Below are 17,564 nucleotides of genomic sequence, written 5' to 3'. Positions count from 1 at the left end.
ACAGGCAATTGTGTTATATAAAAAATAAATTATAAAATGAATTAAAACGTGAAATAAAACCTGAGCTCAGTGCAGGGCCCTCCCAGGGTTGGTAGAAAGTGGCAATGCCCAGGACTGTCACTTAGGTAGGAGCACTGGGTGATATAATGGGAAAAAAATTGGGGATAAAAAATATAAAAAAAATAAATAAAAATCGATATTCAAATTTTTAATATCGATATTGAATCAGCTGGAAAAGTATTGCGATATATTGCCATATCGATATTTTTGCCCACCCCTAGTTCTAATATTTAGCTGAATCGTCATTCACTCTGTGTCGCTTTTGGAAACGCTTCTTAGCCTGGCCGCCGACTTTTGCAGAAGTCGGCCATCATCTTTCTCGTGTTGCTGAGGAATTACGTGACTGGCTGGATTCAGTTTGTGTAGAGCGGGGGTCGGCAACCCGCGGCTCTAGAGCCTCATGCGGCTCTTTAGCCCTGGTGGCTCCTGGAGCTTTTTCAAAAATGTTTGAAAATGGAAATAGATGGGGGAGGAAAATATATTTTTGGTTTTAATATGGTTTCTGTAGGAGGACAAACAAGACACAAACATTCTGAACGTTTTCCAATGCTGTAAAAATGTGTAGAATAAATATTACATTTCAACATTTCTGTTAACGAAGATTTGTACGGAAGAGTATCAGGGGAGGGGAGATTTTTTTTTCATTGTGCACTTTGAGAAAAAAGTCAAAATGTCGAGAAAATAGTCATTGTCGAGATTAATGTTGAAATACAATTTCAAGAATAAAGTCGAAACTTCACCTTCTTTCTCAGCATTTAAACTTTTTTCTCGACATTTCAACTTTTTTTCGACATTTTGACTTTTTTTTCGACATATCGACTTTTTTTGGACATTTCGACTTTTTTTCGACATTTTGACTTTTTTCTCGACATTTTGACTTTTTTCTCGATATTTCGACTTTTTTCTCGACATTTCGACTTCTTTCTCGAAGTGCATAATGAAAAAAAAATCTTCCTCCTCTAAAATATTATTTTTATTTTTCTCCTGCCCTAATACTCTTCCATAGATTTGCGTAACAAAAAAAGTCGTGTGGAAAGACATTAGCAGCTACATTTGCAGCCGAGGACCCAGTTATAACTAATATGCATGCATGCATAACATGCAGCATGTGTTGCCTTCATTCTAAGGCTTATACAAGACTTTACATTTTTTGCGGCTCCAGACATACCGGTAGTTGTTTTTTGTGTTTTTGGTCCAATACGGCTCTTTCAACATTTTGGGTTGCCGACCCCTGGTGTAGGGCAACGTGGCACCACAGGTGTTGGCGGGACCACGTACCAGTTGAGAGGATCAGATTGGTCAGTGGTCGTGACCGGCCCGTCCAGGGCGAACTCTCCTGCTGGCCCGATATGTTCCAGCTCACGCGTAAAGGCTGAATTATGGTTCTGCGTCAAGCCAACGCAGAGCACACGCCGTCGCCGTGACGCCGTCGCCGTGACGCCGTCGCCGTGACGCCGTCGCCGTGACGCCGTCGCCGTGACGCCGTCGCCGTGACGCCGTCGCCGTGACGCCGTCGCCGTGACGCCGTCGCCGTGACGCCGTCGCCGTGACGCCATCGTGAACCGTACGGACTTCTCCGTCACTCCATTTCGTTGTGGTGCAGTCCCCCCCGCGACCGCTAGTTAGCAATCTTTTTCTGAATGGTTTATCCAACTTTTTGCGGTCACAATGAATCAAAGAGATAAGGACAACTATCGTGCAAAAAAACAAAACAAGTCAACAAAAAAAATCACACATACACGAAGAAAAAGAGCGCTGAAAGTTCACGACTGCTTCAAACCGGAAACCGGAAATGCGTTGCTACCAAACGAACCAATCACAGCCCTCCCCGTCTGCGTCGCCTCGAAGCGTAGTTACAATTTTCGGGAGGTGCACGTCAGTGACGGCGTGTGGTCTGCGTCGACGCAGACCACACGCCGCAGGCACGGCGTCGTTTTGACGCAGAACCATAACTCAAGCTTAACCCAGAACGGGATGAAGTCGGAATTGAAAAGGAACAAAAGGGTTGGATTTAAGGAGCAAAGCTGATAATCTCCCACTGCTGTAGAGGCTTTTACTCATCGAAGTTAAACATTTTTGAATAATTTTTGAACACCGCAGAGAAACCAAGGTTACAGTCAACAGGAGCAACAGGATGCAATACTGTATATACTGCTTGGCAGCTTGTTATAGCCTTATTGACTCTCTCCCACATGGACACTTTTCTGTATCAGGTACAGGGGGGTGCACTTGTATGTTTTTACCAAGTGCAGTCACTTCATTTGAACCAATCGAATTACAGATCTGTCACAGGCATTATTCACGTCATGCCACAAAAGCTACTATGTTAAAGGAGTTATGGAAAAAAAGGTCCTATAAAAGCAGTTTACTGAACTCTCTTAATCTAGAAATATACAGGACTGTCTCAGAAAATTTGAATATTGTGATAAAGTGCTTTATTTTCTGTAATGCAATTACAAAAACAAAAATGTCATACATTCTGGATTCATTACAAATCAACTGAAATATTGCAAGCCTTTTATTATTTTAATATTGCTGATTATGGCTTACAGTTTAAGATTAAGATTCCCAGAATATTCACATTTTTTTAGATAGGATATTTGAGTTTTCTTAAACTGTAAGCCATGATCAGCAATATTAAAATAATAAAAGGCTTGCAATATTTCAGTTTTCAATTTTCTGAGACAGTCCTGTAGAAGTAAATAGTCAAGTGAGGTTTTTCACAGGGACTTGAAAGATTTGACTGAGTCTAGAAGTTCTGGTAAACGCCAAATCAGTCAAGAAAACAGTGAGCCGAAAGGATATTTGTAATTTGGGAGGACGAAAGGAATTCATTGTGGCCCGTTTGGGTGAGAAGAAACCCTAAAGTCCTCAAAAATGTGAAGTTACTACTAAAAATGTGAAGTTACTACTTCGCATTTTGACTTTGAAACCACTTCTAGGGAGAGGTGTCAAAGTATTCACATTCATTACTCAGGTAGAAGTATAGATACTAGAGTTTAAAAATACTCCTGTAGAAGTTGAAGTATCAACTCAAGTTTTTTACTCAAGTAAAAGTATAAAAGTACTGGTTTCAAAACTACTTAAAGTATAAAAGTAAAAGTAATGTAAGGGGGAAAAAAGCCATTAAGGACAAAAGCCATTGAAAATGAATGTATCTTAGTATAATGCACATATATTAATGTTAGGTTAAAAAGTCATCACAATATTAATAACTTAGAAAAAGACACCGGAAACTGTCAGAAATGATTTTCAATGGCCTTCTGCAGAAGGTTGGAGAGAAATCCTGAGAAGCTTTAGGCAACACGGCCCTCCTCCTAGCTCGTCAGAACTTCTCTCAACTGGCTCTCTGCAGAGCTGGCGCTTTTATTCAGTAAGCTGACAGGAAACTTGACCATATTTGGAACAGTGAATGTATAGATGGACAATGACAAAAACAGATGGTCACACACATGACTTTTCAGTTGAAGAGGCTTGGTATGAAGAAACAAACAGACATCCTTAAAACACAAAGGGTCAAGGGGTCAACTAAAAAAGTACCTCTGTTGGAGGTTTGAACAGATGGTTTTTAAAGACACTGGGTTATTTACAAACCAGAAGTCACCAGGCCAACCTTCATGGGGGTCTCGTGTTATCAGATGGTCCAACTAAACCTTAGCTAACATTTAAAGACAATGAGACGGCTGTCAGTCGACCTCCCTAAGTATATGGGGGTCTTGAAACAGATGCGTCTAAAGACAATGGTTCAGTTGACCAACCAGGAAGTCAGCAGTTTTAACCTCCTGTGTGTCAAAGAATGTCACGATAAACACAGTCAGCTCTCTGACTTGACTTGATTCTGATACTCATAAGAACGAAACTTAATTCAAACTTTGATTAATCTGACAATTAAAGAACCATATATGTGTACTATTGAGCATTAACATGTGTTTCAGAGAGCAGGAGATATGATGACTAGTTGCCTATAAGTATTGTAATGGTGCAAAAAGTCAAACTTCAGAGGCATGTTATCATTTATCCTAACCTTTATTGGAATGTACATCCAAGTTTAGTTGCAGGAATCTGAGGGAACGGATGTAAGAACAAAACTGGACAAGAACATCTGAAACAACCACAACCAAATTCACTCTATCCGGATGGAGCAATTTAACTGGATAGTTTTTTTTTAAAGGCCAAAATGAAATAGTAATAGTAAAGTAGTGAAGTGAAGTAGTAAATAGTAAAATAGTAACAAGGCTGTTTTTAAAATGTAAGGAGTAAAAAGTACAGATAATTGCGTGAAAATGTAAGGAGTAAAAGTAAAAAGTCGTCTGAAAAAGAATTACTCCAGTGAAGTATAGATAACCAAAATTTCTACTTAAGTAAGGTAACGAAGTATTTGTACTTCGTTACTTGACACCTATGTTCTAGGGAGAAGGTTAGAAGTGTAACAATGCAAATTACAGAAATGCAATAAAAAGCCGGGATAGAGGTTCATTGTCATTGAGAGTTGCTGAGGAAAAGCAGCATGATAATCTCCCAGATAAAACCTTCCTTACAGGTTCCTCTCACCGTCTTCAGCCTGCTTTAATGAGCCCACAGTGACACTCATGCACCAATTTGAAAATAGTTCTTAAGAGAAAAACAATTCTCACATATGCTTCTGAAACGGCATCACTCATCTACATCTGCTTCACTAAACAACCTGATGAGCAACATGTGGAACTCCTTGATATGGTTTCAACTCTCGAGCCAAATACTACAGAATCTGTTGCGTCGACGGGTCTCCGCATAAATCACACTCACAGTCCCGTATTAGATTACGCTTTCGTCTGGGGCCTCGGCATGAATTATTTTGTCACTGCTTGCGACTTGGCCGGCGTGTCGAGTCTCCCGCTCCGTCAGCGAGCTCGGGACGGACACAATGGCCCGTCACACTAATTGAATTCTGGCTCCAATGAGTAAGGACTTTTGTCATTTCACTCAATTAAGCACAAAGGTCCACTGCCGGGTAGTCGCATCTGATTGGACGTACCGCAGCCTGATTGTTCTGTAGTGTGTGTTCTCCGGCACAGTAGCTTTGTTGTTTTGAAAAACATTGCACCTAATTTACTGCCAAAACTCTTTTGGCAGTAAATAGCTCTTTTACATATATCATGAATAAAATATCGCCTGGACGTGATTAAAGTTGTTTACTGCGAAGCACCGACGCAAGGTTGGGAGCAGAGGAGCAGAAAAGGAGCCGTAGTCCTCGTTTGAAGGATGTGGAGTTTATTGAATAGTGTATAAATATGACATAAACACATTCTGCTTTATATTTCAAGCCTTGATACGTCAAAATGCTCAGGCATTCAGGAAGTTAAGGCAAAGTTTTATTGAAGTTGATGACAATGGTATTGTATTTACTCCTCAAGGAATGTTCAAAAGACTGAGCTGGTTTAACTTTTCACATCGACATGATGATAGTTTCATTGTGGTTTGGATTGTAGAGTTATCCTAGAAACAAAGACAGAAAACCAATATATGGATATCTCACATTTCTCTACTCTGGAATACAGTTGAGGGCTGGGACCAGAAGTTTTCTGGACTTCACACAAGCGTTGATTTCTGGGTGTACTAAAGGAGACACATGTCTCTTTTTAAGAAAACATCATTTCCTGATGTCTTAATGAAATGTCAGTCTGATGCTCTGGTGAAATATCACCCAGTTGTGTTACTGCTGCTCCGTTTCCAACATCTTTTTTAGGGGTGTAACGATACACTAATCTCACGATACGGTACGATACACGATACTGAGGTCACGATAACGATACGATATTATAGCAGTATTTTATTTTTTAACAACCTTGAATGAGGAACATATGACTGGAAAAAATTGTCTTTTATTTGAAAGACACAAAATACAAAACAATACTGTGCATTTGCCCTATTGTTCCAGTTTGTAATGCTTTATAACTGTTTAAGTTTTAAAGAGAAAGCCAGGACAACCATTTTCCACAAACTGAACTAAAAGTAAATGTCAGGTTTGCATTATGCATCTTCAGTTTCATACAAGTACAAATATTTTGCCACAAACTGAATAGATTCTCTCATGTATGATCTGACGTTTTTCTTTTCCAGAAATTTAACAACTAAAATTAAATGAATAAATAAAAGTAAATAAATAAACAATGAAAAGTCCCAAACTCAAAATGCAACATGATTGTTATTTATCTTCTGCCAGAGCTACCCACCTTTGGGGACGACACAATCTTTACATCATAAAAAAGATTGATTCATGCTCACCTTATAAGTGTAAGAGGAGATTTATTTTTGTTAAGAAGGTTATTTTGGTAATTCAGGGTTCATTATTTTATAAATATATTCTTATGTAAATCAGGGACTATAATGACACTAATCAGTTTATCTGTAGTGATTAGTCTGTTTTAGATTGGGCGGAGTGATACGCCACAGTACGGCACTAGGTGCTGTGTTGACGTTCTAAAATCCTACACTGTTGAGGGACATTAAAGTACACTGGAACTCAGCAGAAGTTGTCCCCGTGTTTATCCTACTCACGACCCGAAAAAGGTTTAATTTAATAAGGTAAGGCTTAACTCTACACCAGCTTTACATAAGTAAAAGTTCAGAGCTCAAAACCCCCAAGAGTCCCGTGATCGGGACCGCAAAACGGTACTAGTTTCTTCTGAGCGGAGTAAGATTTTGGTCCACGGGTCGAGGCGCGGTCGTCACGTGATCCCGCTGCACCAAAAGGACGTTACTAGTAAACACAATATATTAATATTAATAACCCAATATCGCGATACACTTTGTCACCTCCACGACACGTATTGTGACGTTTTTGTATCGCAAAACTTCGTGGCACAATATATTGTTACACCCTAATCTTTTTACATCTCTGTTCATAGCAGCCAGTTTAACGGTGGAGTCACCAGCCACTTGGCTCCACTTTCCTCTCGGGCTGTGCTCCTTTTGAATTTGTTTTACAGCTTTGCGTTCCTCACTTCAGAGGAACTGTGAATGCAGGAAATTAACGGGATCCTAGTTATAACAACTCCAATCAGGCTCCTGTGATCTCTGGACATGTGAATGGCTAATGACCTGAAAAGGCCCCAAACAAAGTGAAAAGAGTTGTATTATGTCAGCGCTTTTGATTGAGTTGTACTGAAGATTGCAGAAATAAATGCTTTGATGCACAGAAAAAGTAACGTCCCCTTTAAATCTAAAACTTCAAAGCAAGCATTAACTTGTTAGTTGATTTAGATTTAGCCTCTGATGATGTTTTATGGTTATCTAAGTAACTGGCCTGTTGTTATTTAACCTGTTTAAGTTGTTGCTTGGATGAAACACAGAATAAGCATGTCGTTTTCTAAAACGATACATTTCTTTTTTAACCGCTGATATTTTGCCTGCTTCTTCAAACGTCGGCTTCAAAATTATCTAATAATCACTATTGCTTTTCAAACATGGTAAATCCAGCTTCATCCATTAAACACTATTCAGTTAGAAAACAAACCGACTTTCCTCAGCAACATGACTTTTCAAATGGTAATAATGTTCCACTGCGATCCGTTTTTGAAAGGCCGAAGCAAAGTAAATCGTTTTTATCGTAGAATGATCCTGCCGTGTGCAGCGCTGCCGTGGTTTTAGCGCCCGTGCTTTGAGGTTATGTTTGAGTGATAAGACTTTTAATCTAATTCGACCAGCACTGAATTAAAGGTCTTCATGCCTCCTGCGGCCCGGCGCCCCCGTTATTGAGATCAAGTGTTTCAGAGCAGGGATGGAGAGGATGGAAGGGAACGGTGCAGCAGGTCAGACAATCCGCTTCCGTGTGGTCATTTAATCCACACCTCAGTCTGGAGGTTCAGCCAACACACCAGCAGTGTGTGGAACAACAGGTAACTGCTGAAGTCATGCAGCCAGTCAGGACGCCAAATGTTGGCGGATTCCAGCATCCAAGGTGTGAGGTTTTGCTGTTGGACTTTAATAAATGTCTGTGTATTTCTCTTGATCTTCTCATTTTGTCATCTGAAGAATTATGTTCATTTTGTAGATTGTGCTCCCATTTACGTGGAGACAAATTGACTACGTTTACATGCAGTCAAAATTCGGGTTATTGCTAATATTCCAGTTACTGAAACATTCGGAATATTCCGTTTACATGCGTGAGCAAACAGGGTTATCCCTGTTTACATGGTAATTAATCATTTGGGATATCTGGATCAAACCAGCGACGCGATGACGCAATTCCCGTCATTTCCGCTGCTTCTTCCTGTATCCAAATTCAAAACAAATGCTGCTTCGCGCAACTTTTCACTCACCTTCTTGTAAATCTAGCTATCCCCGTACTTTCTACCGTCTACAAATGCCGAAATGTTCATATCCTTCATTACATTTATGAAGTGATTAGTCTCCTCCTCACTCCTAAAGTGTGGCCTGGTCTTGTGTTTCTCCGTGTTTATAAGAACTTCCTGGACTCAAAAGACCAGGATTCCTTGTGAACAGAGCATGCACAGAAAACAAATTCATGTCCCGTTTGATCGGGATATTCCGTTTGACGTTTACATGATCAAATATTCGGGTTTTAAAAGGAGTAACCCAGGGGTCATATTCGGGTTTTTAAAAACCGGAATATGAGCAAATTCGGGTTATTCAAAGGGGTTATTGGTGTTTACATGGCCGTGCAAATACGGGTTATTGCCAATATTCGGGTTTTAAAAGGGTTATTGATGCATGGAAACGCAGTCACTGTTCTGACGTTCCTGATTCCAGACTTGATTCTTCAGAACCGTAATCTATCAATCAGTGCCAGATTTCACTTTGCCTATTAGTGTATGGACCTCCCACTTAAATATTACTCATTTGCATTTAAAGAGAAAACTCTAAATGATGCAACGATGACCTTTTCTTCACAGCTTCTTAACGATTCATATTAAATCTGCTGTTGTGTGGAATTTGGTGGAAATCACTCACTTCCAGGAAGAGTATTTTGAAAAGACTAAGGTTCAGGTTCATATCCCAATTTGGCAACCGGGGTGGACCTTTATGGGCCCCTGAGCAAGGCTCTTAACCCCCGAACGCTGGAAAAATGGCAGCCCACTGCTCCTAGTGTAACTAGTAATAGATTACAGTAATTTTGGTGTGTTTCGTGAGATATACAGTATACTGACAAATAAAGACTATTATTATAGTCTGAATGGCACATATATGCAGGGTTTATGCATACAAGTAAACCTATATTCTCAGGTTGCAGCGTCATCAGAGTTTTCCCACTGCAGTTACAGTAGTTGTCTGTGTTTTTTACCTTTTCTTTAAGATATCACCCACATTTTAGCTGCAGCCTTTAACATTCTTACACCCTCCACTGGAAAAGTGTCTCTTCTTTCTATAAGTAGTATAAAAAGTCTGACTTTCTGTGGCGATCATGGTTTAGACGGGTTCCCTCCTTTTTTCACATTTCAATATGCCTAGTCTTTTACTGACCACCCAGAATTACCTCAGAAAACGGTGGCATGGATAATACTGTATGTTCTGCTGTGTTTTTCAGTGAACTTTCACTGAGCCAGTTGAACAACGAGGCAGTAGAGATGTGCACATGCTGCTGTACTGAGGGTGTTAATGCACTAATGGAAATAGATCCATATGGAACAATTACTGTTTCACCTGCGTTCATTTAAAATAAGCCCAGTTTTTCTCTGTTGCTGCCCATCTCTTTCCAGATCGGTAGCAAAGCTCATCTATGTTGTCGTGTTGTCTCTTCCTCAGCAGTTGACACTGCACATGCAGATATCAGATATGGGTTGTTATTAGGGCTGGGCGATATGGACCAAAAGTCATATCTCGATATGATATGTCATTTTCTAGCTGAATGGCGATACTCGATATATATCTCGATATTTTTTCTGTGCCATAATTGGGGTTTCCCCCCAAAGCATTATAGCATAGCATCTCTGTTAGCTTCATTTTTTTCTGAGGCAAACCCTTAAAAAAACAGTCAGTTTTAATACAAAGCCTCGTGCCAAATGTCACACAGGTTCATTTATTAACAGAGGTCTGCACGATATCAAAATGTATAAAACAAATGAAATAAAAATAAACTGCCTGCATATATAGAATAAAAATGCTTCTTGAATAAAATAAAACAAATATCCCTTTCCTGCATAACAATTAAATTAAAATACACTGTGCAATTAATACAATGTAGACAGTAACAGGCAGACTTTTCCACTGAGGTTGACAGTTGTGCAAATAACAAAACATTTGTGCAAATCTCAAATAAAACATTCAAGTCAATTTGTCACAAAATAAGCTATATCAAAATCCAAAACAAAAAAAAAAAAAATTCAAAAAAAGTTTTTTTTTAAATCAATATAAACGATATTGTCTCGTACCATATCGCGTTTGAAAATATATCGATATATATTAAAATCTCGATATATCGCCCAGCCCTAGTTGTTATTAAGAGATGGTGTTATTTTAATAACAAAGTAAAAAAGAATTGGACATTAAGGCCCCCTTAGGGTAGTGGTGTCCCAATTCCTCTTTTCATCTAGGGCAAGTGGCCAAAACAAGGGCTAGTGGTTATCAATCTAGCCCTTCACAGCGAGGGTTTTCAGATGCTGACTTCGCGACCTAGGGCCAGAAAAATTTCCCAGAATGCTTTTCGTCGTCATTTGCGCACATGGCGGACATTTCTTATTTTTTAGTGAATAAACTCAATATTTTGAGTTAGTTTCTGCATAAAAATGCGTTTTGATTACATTTCTAGCGAGAAATATATATTTTACTTTCATAAAATTCACTCAATGAATGTATATAATCACTCGCTTGCTCGTTTTTTCAGATCTCGCCAGAATAAAGGCTGATTTATGGTTCCGCATTACACCAACGCAGAGCCTACGGCGATGCGCTGCATACAGTGCGCGTCGCCGCGTAACCTTCGCCGTAGGCTCTGCGTCGATTTAACGCGGAAGCATAAATCAGCTCCCGAGCCGGCGGCTCTAGATACCCCCCGAAAACATTGGATCAAATTTCTTAACAGGTGTTATTTGGATAAACTGAGCCCAGGTTGGGGATCTTAACGGTTACATTTACGCCTGAAAAAATATTAAAACTTAATAAAGTGGCACAGTAACAGCGCTACAGCTGAGATTAAAACAGCTTTTAGCTCTGGGCTTCCTGATATGGTGTGACGTTTGTGCAAACGTAACTACGCAGTCGCTTACGTACCCGAACCTAAACCACGCAGTGACGTAGCAAGTGGTGTCCCAATCCCTAAGGAAGATTACAAGGGCCCTACTAGGGATGGGCGGTATGGACTAAAAAATGTATCACGATCATTTCTGTCATTTATCCCGATAACGATAAAAATGACGATTAAAAAACATACCAATTCAACTCCACCTTTGTATAAATCTATCACCACATTCAGTCTTTGGAGCCCCCAAAACACTGCTCTAAAAGAATACTAAATACTACTAAACGTCATCAATGGGAATTTTTTCTTTCTTTCTTTCTTTCTTTCTTTCTTTCTTTCTTTCTTTCTTTCTTTCTTTCTTTCTTTCTTTCTTTCTTTCTTTCTTTCTTCTTTCTTCTTTCTTTCTTTCTTTCTTTCTTTCTTTCTTCTTTCTTTCAGGCCCATTTCTTTCTTTCTTTCTTTCTTTCTTTCTTTTCTTTCTTTCTTTCTTTCAGGCCCATTTCTTTCTTTCTTTCTTTCTTTCTTTCTTTCTTTCTTTCTTTCTTTCTTTCTTTCTTTCTTTCTTTCTTTCAGACTCATTTTCTTTCTTTCTTTCTTTCTTTCTTTCTTTCTTTCTTTCTTTCAGGCTCATTTTTCTTTCTTCTTTCTTTCTTTCTTTTTCTTTCAGGCCCATTTCCTTCCTTCCTTCCTTCCTTCCTTCCTTCCTTCGCTTCCTTCCTTCCTTCCTTCCTTCCTTCCTTCCTTCCTTCACGTACGTTGTGCGTGGATTTAACGCAGAACCATAAATCCGACTTTACACAAAAACGTCAACGGAAAATTTATCGCTTTTACCACTAGATGACAAATTCTTACCGTGGAGAATTTTTTGACGGTACATCGTGAACGGTAAAATATCGCCCATCCCTAGGCCTACTCATTTTTAGGGCTAGTGGTAGAAAGTAGGGGTGTATTGGGCCCTACTAGGGATGGGCGGTATGGACTAAAAAATGTATCACGATAATTTCTGTCATTTATCCCGATAACGATAAAAATGACGATTAAAAACATACCAATTCAACTCCACCTTTGTATAAATCTATCACCACAATTCAGTCTTTGGAGCCCCCAAAACACTGCTCTAAAAGAATACTAAATACTACTAAACGTCATCAATGGGAATTTTTTCTTTCTTCTTCTTTCTTTCTTTCTTTCTTTCTTTCTTTCTTTCTTTCTTTCTTTCTTTCTTTCTTTCTTTCTTTCTTTCTTTCTTTCTTTCTTTCTTTCTTTCTTTCTTTCTTTCTTTCTTTCTTTCTTTCTTTCTTTCTTTCTTTCTTTCTTTCTTTCTTTCCTTTCTTTCAGGCCCATTTCTTTCTTTCTTTCTTTCTTTCTTTCTTTCTTTCTTTCAGACTCATTTCTTTCTTTCTTTCTTTTCTTTCTTTTCTTTCTTTCTTTCTTTTCAGGCTCATTTCTTTCTTTCTTTCTTTCTTCTTTCTTTCTTTCTTTCTTTCTTTCTTTCTTTCTTTCTTTCTTTTTCTTTCAGGCCCATTTCCTTCCTTCCTTCCTTCCTTCCTTCCTTCCTTCCTTCCTTCCTTCCTTCCTTCCTTCCTTCCTTCCTTCACGTACGTTGTGCGTGATTTAACGCAGAACCATAAATCCGACTTTACACAAAAACGTCAACGGAAATTTATCGCTTTTACCACTAGATGACAAATTCTTACCGTGGAGAATTTTTTTGACGGTACATCGTGAACGGTAAAATATCGCCCATCCCTAGGCCCTACTCATTTTTAGGGCTAGTGGTAGAAAGTAGGGGGTGTATTGGGATTGGCCCTAAGACCATGCAGTGTAAATGTGTCCTGGGTGTAAATGCAGCTGTCTGATAACACCTCCTCACCCCCCCAATCCCTCCATGATCTGATCTCTGCTGACTCTGCCTCTCCTCGTGTCTCTGCAGGTGTGGATGTGTGGGGGTCGCATGGAGGACATCCCCTGCTCACGGGTGGGACACATCTACAGGAAGTACGTGCCCTACAAAGTGCCCGGGGGTGTCAGTCTGGCCAGGGTAAGTCTCGGGTCACTGTCATAGCGTACTTTAACGTGCACAGAAAAGTTTTCTTTACAGTTCTGGGAAAGCGTCATTGTCTCCGATTTAGCTTTGTTACTGTATATGTGTCTCAACTTCATGCAAATGTTTTGCCCTGCTGATGTAGAGGTTCCATGATTCATGAATTTGCATAAATTGAATCTTTCATAGATATGATAATCTAAGGTTTGTGGTATTTAGTTTCTCATCCTCTCCTGGTTTCAGTATCTTTTACTTTGATTTGGTATTCGCCCCCTGAGCATCGGCCGCTGTGGAGTATTTCTGTTCGTCATTGTGCGGGGGCGGTGTCAGAAGCATTAGCGTCACATTTCCAGTCTGAGTTAAACCTCAGCACCAGTGGAAATAGATTTATTCCATTACAAAGTGCAGACAGACACCACAGGGTTGTTTACCTCTGTCTCGGAGAGACACGCCTTCACCGTGTTTTTCATGTTGCTGCCCTAACATGTTTCAAATTCTCCCATGGCCAGCCCCGTAACTTACTGTTGACCAATAATTAGCTCACATGGGAGCTTTAACACTTTTAAACAGAGTGAGAAAGTGTTCATCTGGCCTCTGGCTGGATATTATTCATGATGCATGAGTCATTGTGACACCTGGCTCTTTTTGGTTCAGCTGCATATGTAATTAAACCTCTCGGCCTCGACTGTTGTCTTCTCTCTCTGACCAATAACCCCTCAGAAGAGCTACACTGAATACTGATTAAACTGCTAACAGATTTAAATAATACTTAGATACTTACTGTACTCCTGCAATGTCTCATGTACCTGCACTCTTCTTCATACAGTTTTTAAAAGTACCAAAATGCAAAAATCAAGCACCCTATAATGTAAAAATGTCCTGAAAATGTAATAACGCCTGAAAATGTAATACAATTTGCACTTAAAGGAGCTGTATGTAAGAGCAATAATAAAACGAATCATAAAATGACCCCGATATGTCAACAGACATTTAAAAATCATGTTCATTTCAAATACTTATGTCACTGACAACAGCACTCAAGCCAGGATATTCCAGTTTAAAAAGAGGAGTTGCAGCCCTCAACTGATGTTTATGTTGTCATTTTTTGTTTTGGCCTGAAGCTCCACCCTCCACCTATCTCCCAATCACCAAGTCAGTATTGTTTCTGAAGCTCCACCCTCCACCTATCTCCCAATCACCAAGTCAGTATTGTTTCTGAAGCTCCACCCTCCACCTATCTCCCAATCACCAAGTCAGTATTGTTTCTGAAGCTCCACCTATCTCCCAATCACCAAGTCAGTATTGTTTCTGAAGCTCCACCCTCCACCTATCTCCCAATCACCAAGTCAGTATTGTTTCTGAAGCTCCACCCTCCACCTATCTCCCAATCACCAAGTCAGTATTGTTTCTGAAGCTCCACCCTCCACCTATCTCCCAATCACCAAGTCAGTATTGTTTCTGAAGCTCCACCCTCCACCTATCTCCCAATCACCAAGTCAGTATTGTTTCGGCATCCGGGTTGCCAGCTCGGCTCTAATTACCGCAGCCCTGGCAGCCTACGTTCCTGCTGCATTCTGCAGCCTACCTGGCAACCTCTGGTCGGGGGGAGGAGGGGGAGGGTGCACGCCGCTCAACAATATTTTGAAAGTGACTGCAGTACCAGTTTTGGACATTTCTTACAGACGGCTCCTTTAACTAAATCGAAAATATAATAAAATCCAATAATGTAATAACATATCCTGACTGATATTGTAATAACATTTTTACCAATAATGTAATACCTTATTACATTATTGGGAATTTATTCCAATTTCAGGTTGGTCTTTTTTTTTCTTTTTTTTTTCCCCAAAACTGATAATGTAATACTTGACAAATAATGTAATATATATGTTCATTTTCAGTCCAGAGGTCTAGATTTTGTGTTTTAAGAATCTAAGAATGTTATTTACGCTGGATTTGAAACACCAGAATTGGGCTATTGGACTATTGGGTTAAATTGCAGACTTTGAGTACCATGTAATAAATTCCCAATAACATAATACGGTATTACATTATTGGTAAAAATGTTATTACAATATCCGTCAGGATATTTTATTACATTATTGCTGAAGTTATTACATTATTGGGTTTTATTACATTTTCAATTGAGTTAAGTGCAAATTTTATTACATTTTCAGGCGTTATTACATTTTCAGGAAATTACTACATTATAGGATATTATTACATTATAGGGTGCTACAAAGCTGGTTCCTGCTGATTTGCTTTATCAAGTGAAACTGTTGGACTACAGATTATTTCACAAGCCAAAAGAAGTTAGAATAGAGAATTACTGAAACATATCCATAGCAATCTTGATATGTTTCCCATTAAACGCCTGATGAGCTATATTTTGAGTAAAATGTAACTGGTGTATGATTTAGCATCCTGAGCCAAACTCATTCCCATTAAATCTGGATTTCACCTGAGCTCATCGTAGAGGTGTGTGTGTGGGGCGGCGGGGGCGTCTGTTTTGAAAATATTTCAGAAGGATGCAAATAACAGGAAGCAGCACAAACATACTTGACAGTAGAGATGGAAAAAGAAAAAAAAAAATTAGCTTTTTGAAAATAATTGGGGAGCAGATTCAGAGTATGTGGGAGGAGGTGAGTTAAAAGGTGCAAGGCTGTTTTTTTTTTCTTTTTTAAATGGTAAATGTGGGAACATGAGGGGTCATGGGAAAAAAATTGAATACTTTGGTGAACATTTAAAAACAGGTTTTGCTTTAACATGCTGCTGGAGTAGTTTGTTTTTCAGGTAACAGCAGTACTCGAGTTGTAAAAAAAAATCAGGGGGGATGGTGGATTTTATCCTATGGGGACAGATAATTTGTGCTGATTACAAATAATATAATATATTACAAATAATAGCAGTGACCAAAACACCTGCAGAAATACTGCAGGAATGACATAGCAGCAGTTAAATGCAGCCTTCTGTAAGCTTTAAATATCCACGGGGCTTACATCAAATACATCAAAACACAACAATAAAAACTGTTTTCTGAACTTATCAATATGACTCTGTCCTTCACAGGATAAGTAAAATGGATCACTGCAAAAACTCAAAATCTTAACAAGAATATTTGTCTTATTTCTAGTTAAAATGTTTCATTTTATTAAAAAATCTCATTACACTTAAAACAAGACTCATCACTGGAAAAAAACAACCATTTTCACCTGTTTCAAGTAGATTTTCACTTAAAATAGGTAGAAAAATCTGCATGTGGAACAAGATTTTTGTGCTTGTAATGAGATCTGTCTTGTCCCACTGGCAGATTTTCCTACTTATTTCAAGTCAAAATTTACTTGAAACAGGTGAAAATTGTCAAATAAGTTATTTTTCTGGTGATGACTCTAAATGTTGAAATAGCAGTAAAACCACATTCATTGATGAAATGACATAAGGGATGGAAAGGGAGGATGACAGTTTTACAAGGGGGGGATGATTTGGACCGTTTTTATTTCAGGGGGGGATGTCTTCTCCCCTCATCCCCCCTCAACTCCAGTACTGGGTAACAGTGAGGTGGTGAGTTGCATTCTCACCACCTTGTTGTTGTTGTTGTTGGTCTCTTTCCTTTCATTCCAAACCCCCAAACACCTGACCCCTCCCCGAGTCCCTGTTCCAGCAGGTTGAGGTTCCTTCATGTTCGGTTTTTCCCGCTCCACTGTCACCTGGCGTTAGCTTACGGAAGGGGATTGCACTGAAGTGAAGTTTTGATGCAGTTTGTTGGGTTCCTTAGACAGGCTGTTTTTATGATTTTAAGATTATGATGCTGCTGACCTACTCTGAATTTGACTAAACTGGCATATCATTGGACTGAATTGGGCCAAATTTGATTGATTTGACAGTGGAATGGATTTAACTTGTTAAATGTTGTAACACTCTCTTCACTGTATTGAATGGAATTGAATTCCAGCATTTAAGCCTGGTTATTTATATTTAGTTCAATACACAGTGAACTTTAAACTTCTCTTTTAACTACTGGAAAAAACAGGTCCATCAATTTAAAGTACGGTACAAATGAACAACTATGGAGAATAAACGTAAGTTATGTTGCAAGATTAAACAGATCTTAGAGATTCTCTGCTGCAGCAGCAACAGAGTGGGGTGATGATGCTAGTTATTATAATTTCTTGGTGCAGGTGTATCCAGTGTGGAAAAGACTAGAAGCTTAAGTGGCAGCTTGCTAATAATGTTTGGAGATTTATCAGAAATGTGCATTAATGTATGCATGATTAATTGGCACGT

The 17,564-nt window shown here is 39.1% G+C and overlaps 1 protein-coding gene across 1 annotated transcript in view; it reads left to right on the top strand.

The window, feature by feature from the left end:
- LOC133460071 (polypeptide N-acetylgalactosaminyltransferase 10-like) overlaps positions 1–17,564 on the top strand; it is a 175,248-nt gene that overhangs the window by 129,056 nt on the left and 28,628 nt on the right. The window contains exon 8 of the mRNA XM_061740584.1: positions 13,170–13,277. Coding sequence (XP_061596568.1) covers positions 13,170–13,277 — 108 coding nt within the window. The remainder of the gene's footprint in view (positions 1–13,169; positions 13,278–17,564) is intronic.

Source organism: Cololabis saira, chromosome 14 (assembly GCF_033807715.1).
Source record: "Cololabis saira isolate AMF1-May2022 chromosome 14, fColSai1.1, whole genome shotgun sequence".
NCBI lineage: Eukaryota > Metazoa > Chordata > Actinopteri > Beloniformes > Belonidae > Cololabis > Cololabis saira.
Note: the sequence above shows the minus strand (reverse complement) of the source record. Positions and strands in the feature narration are given on the sequence as shown.